This window comes from Hirundo rustica, chromosome Z, assembly GCF_015227805.2.
Source record: "Hirundo rustica isolate bHirRus1 chromosome Z, bHirRus1.pri.v3, whole genome shotgun sequence".
Classification (NCBI taxonomy): Eukaryota; Metazoa; Chordata; class Aves; order Passeriformes; family Hirundinidae; genus Hirundo; species Hirundo rustica.
Genome location: NC_053488.1, coordinates 83,875,933 through 83,889,522, shown reverse-complemented (window position 1 = coordinate 83,889,522; position 13,590 = coordinate 83,875,933). Strand labels below are relative to the sequence as shown.

At 36.8% G+C, this 13,590-nt stretch overlaps 1 protein-coding gene across 8 annotated transcripts in view; it reads right to left on the bottom strand.

Annotated features, from left to right (window-relative positions):
* KLHL13 (kelch like family member 13) overlaps nt 1-13,590 on the bottom strand; it is a 78,431-nt gene that overhangs the window by 14,431 nt on the left and 50,410 nt on the right. For all 8 annotated transcript variants that reach the window (XM_040089961.2, XM_040089960.2, XM_058424067.1 and 5 more), the window contains 3 exons: nt 6,585-6,726; nt 5,207-5,339; nt 4,760-4,956 (listed from right to left, as the gene is read on the bottom strand). In XM_040089961.2, the coding sequence (XP_039945895.1) occupies nt 4,760-4,956; nt 5,207-5,339; nt 6,585-6,726 (472 nt within the window). The remainder of the gene's footprint in view (nt 1-4,759; nt 4,957-5,206; nt 5,340-6,584; nt 6,727-13,590) is intronic.

The window sequence follows — 13,590 nt, the reverse complement described above, 5'->3', positions numbered from 1 at the left end:
ACTAGCGACAGCCTGTAAAATATTATCTGACTGGTTTTGAGGATCAGCATCACACAGGTTGCCCAGAGAAGCTGTGGCTGCTCCATCGCTGAAGTGTTCAAGGTGAGACTGGATGGGGTCCTGAGCAACCTGGACTAGTGAAAGCTCCCTGTCCACAGCAGGGGGGTTGGAATTGGATGATCTTTAAGGTCCCTTCTGACCCAGGCCATTCTATGATGCTAATTTCTGTACATTTCCTTTTAGGTATTTTAATTTACATAAATTAATTGCATAATGGAAATAACAGCATACCATAAATTGAGTAAGTGAAACAGAACATTCTTACTTCTAACATTTCTTTTAAGTTGTATTACAAAATAAAACAATAGAAAAATCACCCCTTAAAAACAGCTGACTTGCAGTGTACAACAAATCTTAATTCTTACAAAGCAGTTACTGTATTTAAAAATCACTTTGAAATAGAATGACTAGCATCAAACTAGAGAGATGCAGCACTTCCTCCACATCAAAGGCAGGCAGATATTACTGCATACAGGAAAGCAACGCTTGAACTTAAAAGATCAAAGCAAAACCTGTACAGTTTTTGTACAGGTTCTGTACCATTGGCACAAGTTCAGGATGCAATTAAGTATTTGGACTGGCTGCCACTTATCAAGTGCCCGGAGTGCATCAAGTTATGTATTGCTATAATTAAGTTACACTAAATCTGTGCAACTGAGTTCATTCCTGGGTTTCTAATATTTGAGAAATTTATTGACACATTACATACTGTTAATGACTGATGAACATGACATCAGCAGTTTGCAGTCAATCTCTGATTGTCAGAAAAATTACTTTATTCTGCCCTGTTTCTCTCCACCCATTCCCTGTGCAGCAAGGTATTTCCAGGCTCAAAAAAAGCATGGGGCTGGCTCCAGGAGGACTCACCTAGTTCACCCGCTGGGACTGTACTGCACTCAGAGTTGTTTTTTTCATATATGATTGCAATTACTTCCCATTGTGCTTATGAAATTTCGCACTATGTTTGACTCACTAACAAATTCCACCACTCACCTCAAATCAGGGTGCCATATTAAATATTGTCTAAAAGGTTATTTAGCCTGCAAAATTATTATTACCCTCTTTACTGTGCTCCAAGATAATAATCAGTGTACCAGACTAAATTACATCACAAAGACCTAAAAGTCAGAAAAAAATATATTCTAGAGATTCTTAAATCCTGAGCCAAAAATAATCCTTCAACAAAAAGAAATGCTGTAGATACTTCTACTTGAATATTCAAAACTGTACAGTGTTCAGTACAATAATGTTATTTAAATAAATACTTCAGTAACCAAACATTGAGGGGTTTTTTTGCTTTTTAGAAGTTTGACTTATGCTATGGTTCTGTGTGGAAGTCAGTCAATCAGGATCTCTTCAACGAAGAGAAGGAACTGCTACTGTGGAAATCCCACTGAAGTGAACAGGAAGAATGGAAATATCAGGTGAAAACATAAGACCAACTGTACAGTCTATCCAATAACTTGTAAAAATACTCACAAGGAAAGAGCTAAACCCCATAAATGTTCAAACAGCTAAGCAGCTCCACAAGGAGTTGAGAACTTCATTTAAATAAATCCTATTTTACATGGACATTGACTACTGAGCAATGCGCTCACTCACATTACTCATTGTAATCGTTCATTACAAAGCAGAAGTTGCAGAAAATACTAAAAAGCTTTTCAAAAAAGAAAGGTCAAGCACAGCACTGTGCTATGACAGCCTGAAAAACCCAGAGCAAAACTCAAAGTGCTTTCTTGAGAAATCAGTTCATTTAATTCTTTGCAATTTTGAAGCAACCACTTTCCAAGCTCTCATATAAATTTAACTGACTATAAAATGCTACAAAACTGGACACAGCAAAATGAGTGCCAGTATGAGAGCCTAGGAGAACAGCTCAGGAAAAGTAACATACACAAAAAAGTCAAGCCCTCAAACCAAGTAGAAAAAAAAAAAAAAAAAAAAAAAAAAAAAAAAAAAAAAAAATCAGGTGTCCAACTTTGTTTTGTTTCAATGACAGCACTTAATTAAGTACTTCAAAGAGTCAAAGCTTAAAAGGGCAAACATACTCCTGAAACAAAACTTTCCTGTGGGCTTCTATTGACAGAAGCCCAGAAAAAAAAGCACAGAAATTTCACCAGTTCAGAAAACAGAATCTGTTGTATCCCTACAGTACAAAGTCAAATTTCTGGTGGCTGCCAGGGTTAAATCCCATCCTCCCACAAAGGAGATTATCTTGCTCCATCCTCAGATAACCAAGTCCTTTTGACAAGACATGACTCCCAAGTTTAAGCCCTCAATATTTGACTATCTCCTAGCAGTTACAAAAGCATAAAGCACCAAATTATAGAAGGATTTTTTTTCTTTGCAGGTATATCCAATACATTAATTTTCAATGTTTGGGAATGTTTTCTTTAATTACAGTGTAACAACCCTTTCCTCATTACCCTGTGATTTTCCTAAGTGCTGTAATTCACTTGGGTAAGTTTCTCATCTTTCTCCATTTTGTACACTGCTGCTACTTTTGCAAAATCAGTATTGTGTCTAGAACTCACTACTCTAAAAACATTTCCACGGCATCTTTATGAACTTTAACTACATTACAGCTCAGATGTGAACATGAGAGTCATCCTATTCTATTGTATAGCTATAATTATTTAAAACTAATTGTGACAGTAAGACTGAAAACGTCTTAGGAAGTATTCAATTGTTTCTCTGGGAGTCTGGTTGCAGAGCAAAGATAATCAGAGCAATGGGCTACTTGACAGGAGGGGTGTTAATGCAGAGCAAATAAAAAACACTTTTAAGTCAGCTACAACAGATATTATTCTTTGAAGGTTTCATTATTTTTGTTACACAAATTAAGCTGTTACCTTAAGCTTTCGTTTTTCTTTGTAAATATTTCCAATACCCTCTTATGAAGTACACAATTACATTATGCTTTACATAAACTGACTTCTATAATCTCTTTAATAATGGACTCCCCAGACAATTCAAAGTCAATTAAGCATTTGTCCGGGAATGGTTACCTCAGCTCTCAAGCCAGCTAACTTCAGCAGAAATAAGCTCAATACTTGCTCAAAATATTCATTAAAATTACAGGAATGTTTCTTCAAAAAGAAGCTCATTTGCTCTCCAACTCTTGTTTCAACCAATTTAGAAGAAAGGTCACTCAAAAATTCTTTATATGAGGACACTAAGAACATAACTAAGCTAACAGAACCACCTCAATTTTGTACTTCTTCTACAGCTATACCCTGTACGACATTATGTCCCCTTAGACATCAGTCTAAATGAAAGTATTCCCAAAAAAAAAAAAAAAAAAAACAAAAAACAAAAAAACCCAAAAAAACCACACCAATAAAATTAAGAGAATTAATAAAGTCTTCCTCCTTCTTTGAAAATGCAGTATCAAACAAGGTATTTCTTGTTTGAACAAAAACAGTGACTGGATCAGCATCACAAGTGAACATACTTTTGGAGAATGAGAATTTTAAACAAAAACATGATTTAATATGAAAAAAGTTCTTTCCTTAACAAAGCAAAATAAACAAGCAGCTGCCCTACCCAGAAATGGGAAAGGGCAACACAGTGTCCCCAGCGCTCAGCTCCCATCACAGGGAGCCCTTTTCAAATATCTGATTCAAAACGCCACTATGACCTTTTTCCAAGTTGGTATTTATAGAAATTCAAACCTGAGAGGCATCATTTTGGAGGGTAAAAAAACCACTGAGCAACATAAAATAGGTGGGGTAGGATTGAAGAGTATTAAGCTTAATGAGACATTATCAGACAACTGATCAATTAGAAAACATTTCCAAATTAAAAGCAAAATGGAATTATCAAGCCTAAATATGTCTAACACATATGAAACCAATTGCTGTTATTACCAGGTTGGAGTCCTCTGGTCTGCAAAAATCCTGGTTCATATTTTCAGCTAGGGAGGTCACATTTCTAAGCCTGTACTCTGCAGAGCAATATGAATACCTGCTTCTTTACTTTTCATTACAGAATCGAAAAGCTGAATTCCAAATACTTTTGTAATTCGTGTGGAGCACACCAGTCTCCCTGATAAAGTCAGAGTTCTAGCGAGGTATATAAGCATTTAACATCAACATTAGAAAACTTCCAGGAAACATTAAAAATAACTGCAAAGTGTCTCTCCAGGCAGAACAGCTTTGACAGCATAGCTCTTTCACCACTGCTGTCCTACAGCCCCACAGAATAGGTGCTCCTCACTGCTGGCAGGACAGGAGGGCAAGGAAAGGTACTGAGGGATCCTATCTAAGTGTGGCTTCTATATTGTGTCTGGGTCAGAAAACAGGCAACTGCACCCCCATTGAGATGGAAGGGCTGTAAATAAAGGAATAAAGCGGATGTAACTGAAGCACACCTTTTGAATGCAGCAAGCAGATCTATGCTCGAATGAGAGCAATCATGCAAGGAGACCCTGAAACATCTCATATCAGATATGCAAGGGAAGAATTTTAATGTGGTAGAACACTTGTATCAAACGCATACTGTACATAATACTCAGAAGAAAACCAAGTTTTTCAAGGGAACTATAAAGCAAATTTGTTCTCTGTGAATCTAGACTATGAATAATAGCAAGTTTTAGATACAACTTTGACTGTTACGTAAGTCAATGTCATCACAGAAGAAAAAACAAAACTACATACCAAGGCCTTAAACATTGTAAATGGGAAACAAATAGTCTTACCCCAGAGATAAGAAATACTTTACAGAAGTCCAAAACAGGCAAAATCTGCAAAAAACTGGCAGCTTCCAGAGTGTCCTGAAGATTGTCCATGTTAAGGGAAAGTTTTGCAGTATAGATGAAATCAATTATCTTCTTTAGGCCTATTTTGTTCACACCGTGAAGCTTAATGCACATTAAATCTTGTTCCTTCATTCCTCCTGAAATACACATGCAGGTAAATGTATGTGATCATTTTGATGGGTTTGAAATTATTTCATAAATTTAGGGAAAATTAAAATACAATTTTAAATTTTAATTTAAAAACCCCATATGCAAGTAGAGAGAGGTTTAGTCCACAGTGTTGTTTGCAACCCTGGAATGATTCACACACAGCCCTGAACTTGTGTCTGAGTGTTTGAATGAGAGCAATTTGGAGACAGCAGTACATGGCTTTAATAAAAACACTACCTGTGAACATGGCCTTGAAGTAATCACTTGCAGAAGCCATCATTGCTCTGTGGACAGGAAAGACCTCATCACCATCTCCAGGAACAAGTGTCACATCACAGAGCAAACCTTCCACACGCAGTTGGTCAAAACCCTGCAGGAAAAGCACAATGCAAAGCATCCCTTTGGTTTGGGAGGAGAGTCTCCCAAATCTCTTATTCCCTTTATGTAAATATTTATTTACTTTTAGGTACATGTGTACTGCAGGTCCAAAAAAAGTGACAAAGAAATAATTTGTCATCTTAAAAACATTATTTGTAATATATTCAGTGGCCATTAGTCATTGAAAACAAGCAGAATAATCATTATTTTCCAGATACAGCTGATGAATGCAAAGTTACGCCAGGCCTTAGAAGGCAGTTTTATTCAAATAATTAAGTTATTTTCAAGGATGAGGGGTTTTTTTGTAAGCTTTCACAATAGCAGTTGTTTCAGGTAGGGACTGCTATCTTTTTTGGACCTACACCTCCTGGTCACATATGCATTCTAGATATAATTCTGTTCCACAGCAATTTAAGGGGTTTGCAGCTTAACAGGCTGCAAAAGTCTGTGGCCTGAAAGGAAAGCTGTTACCTGGTTACCTGGTTCTGTAATTATCAAATTTGTTACCAAAGTTGACATGTTAAAAACTCCAATATAAGCACCCATTATACATCTGAACTCCTCTGAATTACTAATAACATCTAACCAAAAAAAAAAAAAAAAAAAAAAGAAAAGAAAAGAAAAGAAAAGAAAAGTCATCAGCAGTCATCTAGAGCAAGATTTCCTCCAAAGATGTGCCCAGTTGTGGATACTGGAGGATGGATGAAATACTCCCCTCCTTCATTCACTGTGGAACAGAAACTCAAACATTAAATATTTTTCTGGTATTTTTCTAATACTAGCAAGAATGTAAATACTGTCTCTCTGGATGTTCTACCATGCAGTAATGCCATTGTCAGACCCATCACAGGGCATCACACAAAACCTGGCAGGGCTCTGCCATCTTAAGGACATGCCTTACTTAATTAAATAATGATATTTAAGTGAGCTTCTTTGATACAGCTGTCACACCAGAGTTTAATGTTGTTACCTCTTAGAACTTGAGACTGGACTGGGCTAGGACCCCAGGAAAAGACCAATGGTTTTTTTCAAAGCTGCTGCTAAAAGCTGAACCTCTATCTCACAAGAAAAGAAATTGCAAGCAATGCTTGTTTGTGGGCATTAGGAGCACAAGAATATGAGGTTTTGAGGCTTTACAGGAATTAGTAGACAAATAAAATCTATTGAGAGGACACATCATTTAGAGCAGACAAAATTCTCAGTACAGATCAATACACACATGAGAATATTTAATTACCTGTAATACCACAGAACTGTGAGTATTGCTGGTGAAAAATCTTGTGGTTCCTGTCTTCGAAGACTGTAGGTGGGCAGAGACGCCCATATCGCTGCTGCCAAGAGATACTTTCATATGAGGATCCTCCTCTTCCACCAGAGATCTAAGAAAATTGGAACAGAGAAACCTTAAGACCAAACTCATTTTCATTCAGTGATCTTTTGTTCTAAACCCATAGTCTTCTAGGATGAAGTGTGACAGCACAGAGGCTACAGGAAAAAAAACCAGCAGGCAACAGAATCAGTCCTTAGAATTAGTCCTTCCCTTCAGCTAATTCAATAGAATGAGTGTTAATAGTCTCTAAAAAGGCATAACTACTTTTTGGCTAGTAAGTTTTTCCTTTTCTTTCCCTCCTCAGCTCCCCGATTTCGAAGCTTGCACACTATGTTATTTCTATAAGCCAGTATTTTAGGATGCTTGTAGAGTTTTCATCTGGTTTCCAAAATCAAGCATCTCAGCTTTTCCTTGGCAAACTGGTGAAAAACTGAAACTCTAAGTGTAATATTAAAGAAAATATTTTCATTCCTACACCTCATTCATGCATGACTATTCAAAATAGAAAATATATATCACAGAGTTTCAAGCTGCAGCTTTAACCTGCTTTTCGAAACACACAATTAGAACTCCTTTAGGACATGATATCCAGTATTTGGCTACTGTGCAGGCAAACACATCGTCATTTTAATTTAAGATTTGATTCCAAGCAATTACTGTCCAAATCTAGACAGGATGAACTAATTTTAGGTAGAATTGTTAAAGAATTACTGCAGTATTATTAGCCTACTATTTTAATCTTGAAATGTAAATTAGGTTACATCTGAGAGTCTAACTATGCTAACCTGTAATTATTATACAATGTAAATAAAATTCTTCTACAGAAATATTAACAACAACTAGTTTATGTAATCTTTGTGATCTAATGTTCTACCTATGAACCTGTATTAAGATTTAATGAATATGTACGCAATTTTAATTAGCAAACATAAGCTATTAATCCACAGAAGAGGGCATCTCCATTGTTAATCAAGACTCCATATCACAAGAAAGATTTATAGCTGTTTGATGTAAATGATGCAAATTTCAGATACAAAAAAATTTCCAAATTTTAAACATGTAGGTTAAAACATTGGCCTCCAACCTAGTTTCCGAAATTACTTTAAGTAACAAGAATGTGCTTAAATCCCCTTCCTTTTCCTCAGTTTTGATTATGACCACTATGTAAGGCCAAATTCAGAATTTGTGGAAGAAAAATAATATTCATAATTTCCTTTTAAAAATTATATTTATCCCCTCCTTCTTCTGGAACAAAGACCACATAGAGCACTTTCTGAAACTCATGTATTACCCTAATAGCATAGCTGTGCCTTGTTCAAACCCATGAGTACAAAAGGTCAGCTACGAAAACATATTCAAAACAAATTCACCATTCAACAGTGTACATGGGTTTGAAACAGTGAGATTTTATGCACACAGACATAACATTGTAGGAACAAGGGTACATCTAAACAGCTGTGACTTCTAATGTATTCAGCTGAATAAACTAATGTGGATGAACTGCAGCATGCAAGATTTGTTCTATTTTTGAAACACAATTATCTCTATTTTATAAAACAAATCCAGAGTAATTTAAGCAAAGTTTACAGGGTATACCTTAGAAAATGGCTCTCCAGACTATCTCTGCATCCAATAAATACAACTATGCAACACAGCAGCAAGAAGTTGCTGGCTCACAACCCAAACTATTTTTGTTCACTCGGTTCTAGGGTGTTTTGGGTTTGGTAGGTTTTGTTTATTTTAGTTTTCATACAATCACATGGAGGCAAGAGCCTTATATCATTCCAAAAGACATCTGTCTCTAAATCTGTACATGTCTTTCTAAGAAGAAATACAAAATTATGTGGGGAGACGTGCAAGCATGGGTGTGAAGAACAACAGACTCAACAAGCATGAATCTGACTCTTTGCTCTTGAAGCTTCTTCTCAAAATGTCAGATCAGATAAATGTTACATGAAAGGGTATTTAAAATACTTTCTCTGAACTCGGAAGAAAATAGAAAGTGAACATGTAGTTTCAATCATTACAAAAAGAAACAGACAAGTAAACCAACCTTCTTGGCTGTTTGCAGTGGGTTTTTAACCACGTTTGCCACATCGCTACTTGACTTCCTGACAGACAGCATAATTCATAAGTTTTACAAATTAAGGCAAAGACCTCGAGAATGATTCATTTATTCCAAGAACGGCTGGGATAATGGAAGCATTTTTCTGAACATAATACACATCTTCCCATAGCTCTGTTCTCTACAGGTCATCCTCTATAGGACATAATGCCTTGTTAAAACTGCACAGTCAAGAGATTATATAATAAATTTTAAAATACTTTCAATACGTAAAAGTCGACATTCAACATGCCTGGTGTGGCTATAAGCAGTTATTTCCTCTACCTGATTTTCAGTATATAATGAGCAGCTCTCTATATCACACACATAAGCTCAGCAGCTCACCACCTGAAGCTCTTCTGCAGATAAGATTTTCACTATTTGTCTTCTACATTTGCTGTTATGTATGGACAGAAACTTGCACATGTGAATGAGGCATTAAAAACTGCAAATTCCACACTATAAAAATTCACCAGAGTATAACTGTTACAATTCTAGGCCTAAACATTGACTGCGTGATTCCATGTGAATAAAGACAAGCAGATTATATTAATCCTATATGGGTAGCTAAACAACTAGGGGAAAAAAAAAAAACAAAAAAAACCCCCACCAAACAACAAAAAAAACCAACTGTGATGTGGGTTTTTTGTTTGTGGGGACTTAAGGATTTTTGTTTGATTTGTTTTTGTTAAAGACACCACCTTTCTAACCTACAGCTCAACAGTTCTGGAGGGCTGAGCACCCTCGCCTTTCTGCAGAAAGTGACATTCAAGAGCAGGGTTTGGCAGATGTTCCAAAGCAAGTCAGCAATAACACCTGGCAATAAGGCACTGATCCCCTGAATTCCAGTCCTGTGACATTCACCAAGAGGGAAAGAGCACTCCCGGAGTGACCACAAATTATGCCTTTGTCACTGGCTTTGTAGCAGTTCAGCATTTATCTCCACACACCACAAAGAACCTGTCTTTGTAAGACAAAGTGAAACTATGACAGCGCACAAGCTCTGTGTTAACAGCAATACACAAAGAGCAAAACCCAAGCATTGCATCATATAACCTGCAACAAAATCTTGAAGTATTCAGAATGTAGCTTCTGTTGCAGGGGCTGTAACATTAAGATTCAGAAATAACTCTGCCATTCACACCCGAAACAGATGGGAAATGTGCTGAATGTCCAACAAAACGACAGTAAGTTCATCTGTCTTGTTTGGACACTTACCAAAGGCATTATTTACATTTATTAACATGGATCTCCTAAGCACTATAATTAACTCAATAGCAATGAATGAAAACATATTGATTTTTTTTTTTTAACTTTTAAACTTTAAGTACAGTATATCACAATTAAGCATTCTACCAAAGGAGAAAGTTAATTCACTTTCTAATTAATTCTATTGTTCTGATCAATAGAAATCATTAAACAAGAAGCACAGCAGTACCATTTTTAACCAGACTTTTTAAAAGTTAGGAAACAAAAGTTAAAAGAAGTTAAAATGACAGTAACATGTAGTGAGAATTCACAACAAGCTGCTCTAAATGTGGATGTTAAAACCACCATCAACACACACACTTGGTCTGGAGAGGGTTGAACATCATAGTGGTAAGAACAAGGGAATGTTGGGAGTTGAATGTGAAATGAATATTAACACTGCAAGAGGAAGGCAGAGAAGGTGCCTGACTTTCTGCAACCCCTGGGAAGCAGCGGCTTGCAGTTCAGAGAGAGGTGCCAGAGGTTAATTAGTGGCTATCACAAAGTAGGTTGAATCAGATTTTTCTTTCTAACCACATGCTGATTATTTCAAGTACAGCAGAGTTCTCTCCTAGAGGCTGTAACCAAATGTGCTTTTCTCATGACTTGAAGTTAATCCTCCAAGTACTTCCAACTGATATTTTTGTAGTGATGAAATATGGAGTGTTCATTATATGGATATTAACATGCTTTAACTTTCCAGCAAATACCGACAGATTTCACTGGCTGGAGTTACAACATGATTCACAGAAGAAAATTGCATTCTAAACCACTTAGCAAATATTAACCTTGTTAAAACAGTTCAGAAACATCCAGGTGACCCATGATAAGCAAAGATCCATGAAAACCATGACAAATTTTATTCTCAACCAGAATATTCATATCATGGAGTTGCCATTTTGTAGAGCTTAGTGGCACAAATGAAATAAAACATTATTCTGTTATGATGATTTCTTCAGAAGTAGTAGAGTTTATTCTGATGCAACAGAAACAAGGCATCTAAGAATATTATTAAGGATTTTTTAATTCCATCAGTAATCCATTCAACTGTTCCTCAGACTATTGTAGACACTCTTTGAAGACAAAGTAAGGAGAGCAGCCTACACCTACAGATATTTTAGAGAGCATATTCACCAATTTATTTAAAACACAGTCTTTACATAACTCAGTAAAAGCTTTGCCAAAGCCAGATTGGCCAGAGAGTGAGTTCTTGATTTGGTGAAGCTCAACAGCTCATTTTTTGAAAGGACTGTAACCTTATTTTCTATCAAATTACTGTTCATTGAACCATGACACAAGTGTTCTGGTCACTGGTAAAATGGCATCAGATGCAATCACCCCTGGCATGTGCCAGGACTCTGGTATTTATCAGGTAACAAGGACAGAGATTTCAATTTCATATTAGGTTATTCTTATTGCAGGCCAAATCTTTATGATTTTATGACGTATCAAAAAAACCCCAAACCCTGGTACATCCCAGGGCTATCCTATGCATGCACCTATGCATGCAATTTGCTAACCTATTAATTAAGATTATTTACTATACTCCTGTCTTCCCATGATGTATAGATGTTCCAACTTCATAAGTAATCAATTTAGGAATTCCTCAACAACGTACCTGGTCACCTTGGAGCTCAGTAAACAGAACTGATATGTCAGTATTGTATTAAAGAAAAACTGGGTTTTTTTAAATTCAAATATTAATATAATGTAGATGAAAAAATGATGCAATCATGGTATTTCACTTTTCCATTCCATATCTTCTATTCATACAATTTCAGATAATCCTTTATTCAGGCAAAGAAGTTACTTTTATACTTGTCCTCCCCTAAAACAACAACTCTTCCATTTATTACTACTTTTTATCAAGAATTTCTAATTTAATTCTTTTATGGTATCAGCAACCCAGTAAATCAACTGCTAATGATTTCTTATTACTAAAAGGTTTCTATAGGAAATGCAAGTTTGTATTTTAAAACAGATACGTGCTTCTGGCTAGCAGAGAAAAGAAAGAAAAAAGGTCATTTCTGTTCCAATAGGCTGACATAGCAAGTTAACTCCTCTCCACAGACCAACGAGCAGGTTCAAACTTCAGCTCTTTCTCTGAGGCACACAGGAACTGACACCGCTGCTGCTCAAGAGCCAAATGTAGCATGAACACAAGAACAACACTGGAAGACAGGACCTAAATTGCTTTGGATCACCTCCGTGACACACACAATGCATTAGGAGTGGGAATCATGCCTTTTTTACCTTTATCACTATGGCCAGTTGTCCTATGCTATTGGCTTCAGATGTCACTGTTTTTACTGGACAGATTAAAGAACGTATTTTTATTAGATGAACTCGAGGCTGCCACGTTTATTTGTCAGGCTACTGAATTTCTTTAAAATTCTATTTAATTCTGCTCACTTGAAAGGGGCCACCCCAACCAGAAGTTTACGAACCTTCTGCCTCAAGTGAATTATTATTGCACTGTAACTACCGTGAGTGCAATCTCTTAAAACAGCTACGGCAGCTAGTGCAGAATACTGCTCACTTTGGACAATGTTCTGATGTTTATATTTTAATATTTCACTTTTTACACTTGAACTTTTTCATACATTAGAAGGGCAGTGGTAACAGCAGAACATTTAAAAATATTTGCTTAGTAACTTCATACTGAGTTCTTCTAAATCTCCACTCCAGGAGAAAGGCACGAAGTACAACTTAATGTTTTGTAAATCAAAATGCAAATAGATGTCCCATTTTCCACCTTTCCTCTAAACTGAGGATGTTCTCTAAAAGGAGGACATAAAAACAGGCTCTACATAATAGACCAAAGTGAGTGGGTCATTTACAAGGAACTGGCCAAGGGAAGCAGGAGATGAAGATAGAGGACTTGCAAACCCCCAAAACTGGCAGAGAAAGATGAAGGTTATTTGTGGGCACACGCTGATGGGCAGAGGCAGCCAGTGCACCAGCTTTACCTGCTGTTCTGACACAGTTACAGCACAAGATGCTCATTGCAATGGCCAGCAGAAGAAGAGGAAAGTCAGTACAGAAGCAACGTAGCCTGAGCAGCTCTGCCTGCACCATCACCAAAGGCAGCAAGGCTACAAGGGGAACAGCAACCACAACCTCACTTGAAGGACAGGGTCAATGACATGTGCTTAACCACAGTCAGGCTCCAGGCAGTATGAACCAATTGAAGTATTTCTAGAAGCAAAGTTTTGGAGACTAGTACTTAAATGTCAAGCCTTAACCTTTCCATTCTTTTTTTTTTTTTTTTAGTACAGTCAAGTCTCTTTGGATTTCAACATGCAATCACTGTTTTGTGTCCAAGCACGCAATCCTACACCAACAGAAATTATGGGAGCTACTACAAACACGCAGGTGATTCAAGACATTGCCACTGTTCCCAGCACCAAGTGGACCTCAATGGCAAGTAGGGGAACAGAAACAAAGATATTCCCAGCATCACTGAAATAGTTTTGTATTGCTTTCTAGTAAGGCCACACTGTGACCAAAGCCAGCAGAAGAGGACTGAGCAACATCAACTGTTTTGGTATGCTTTCCCAA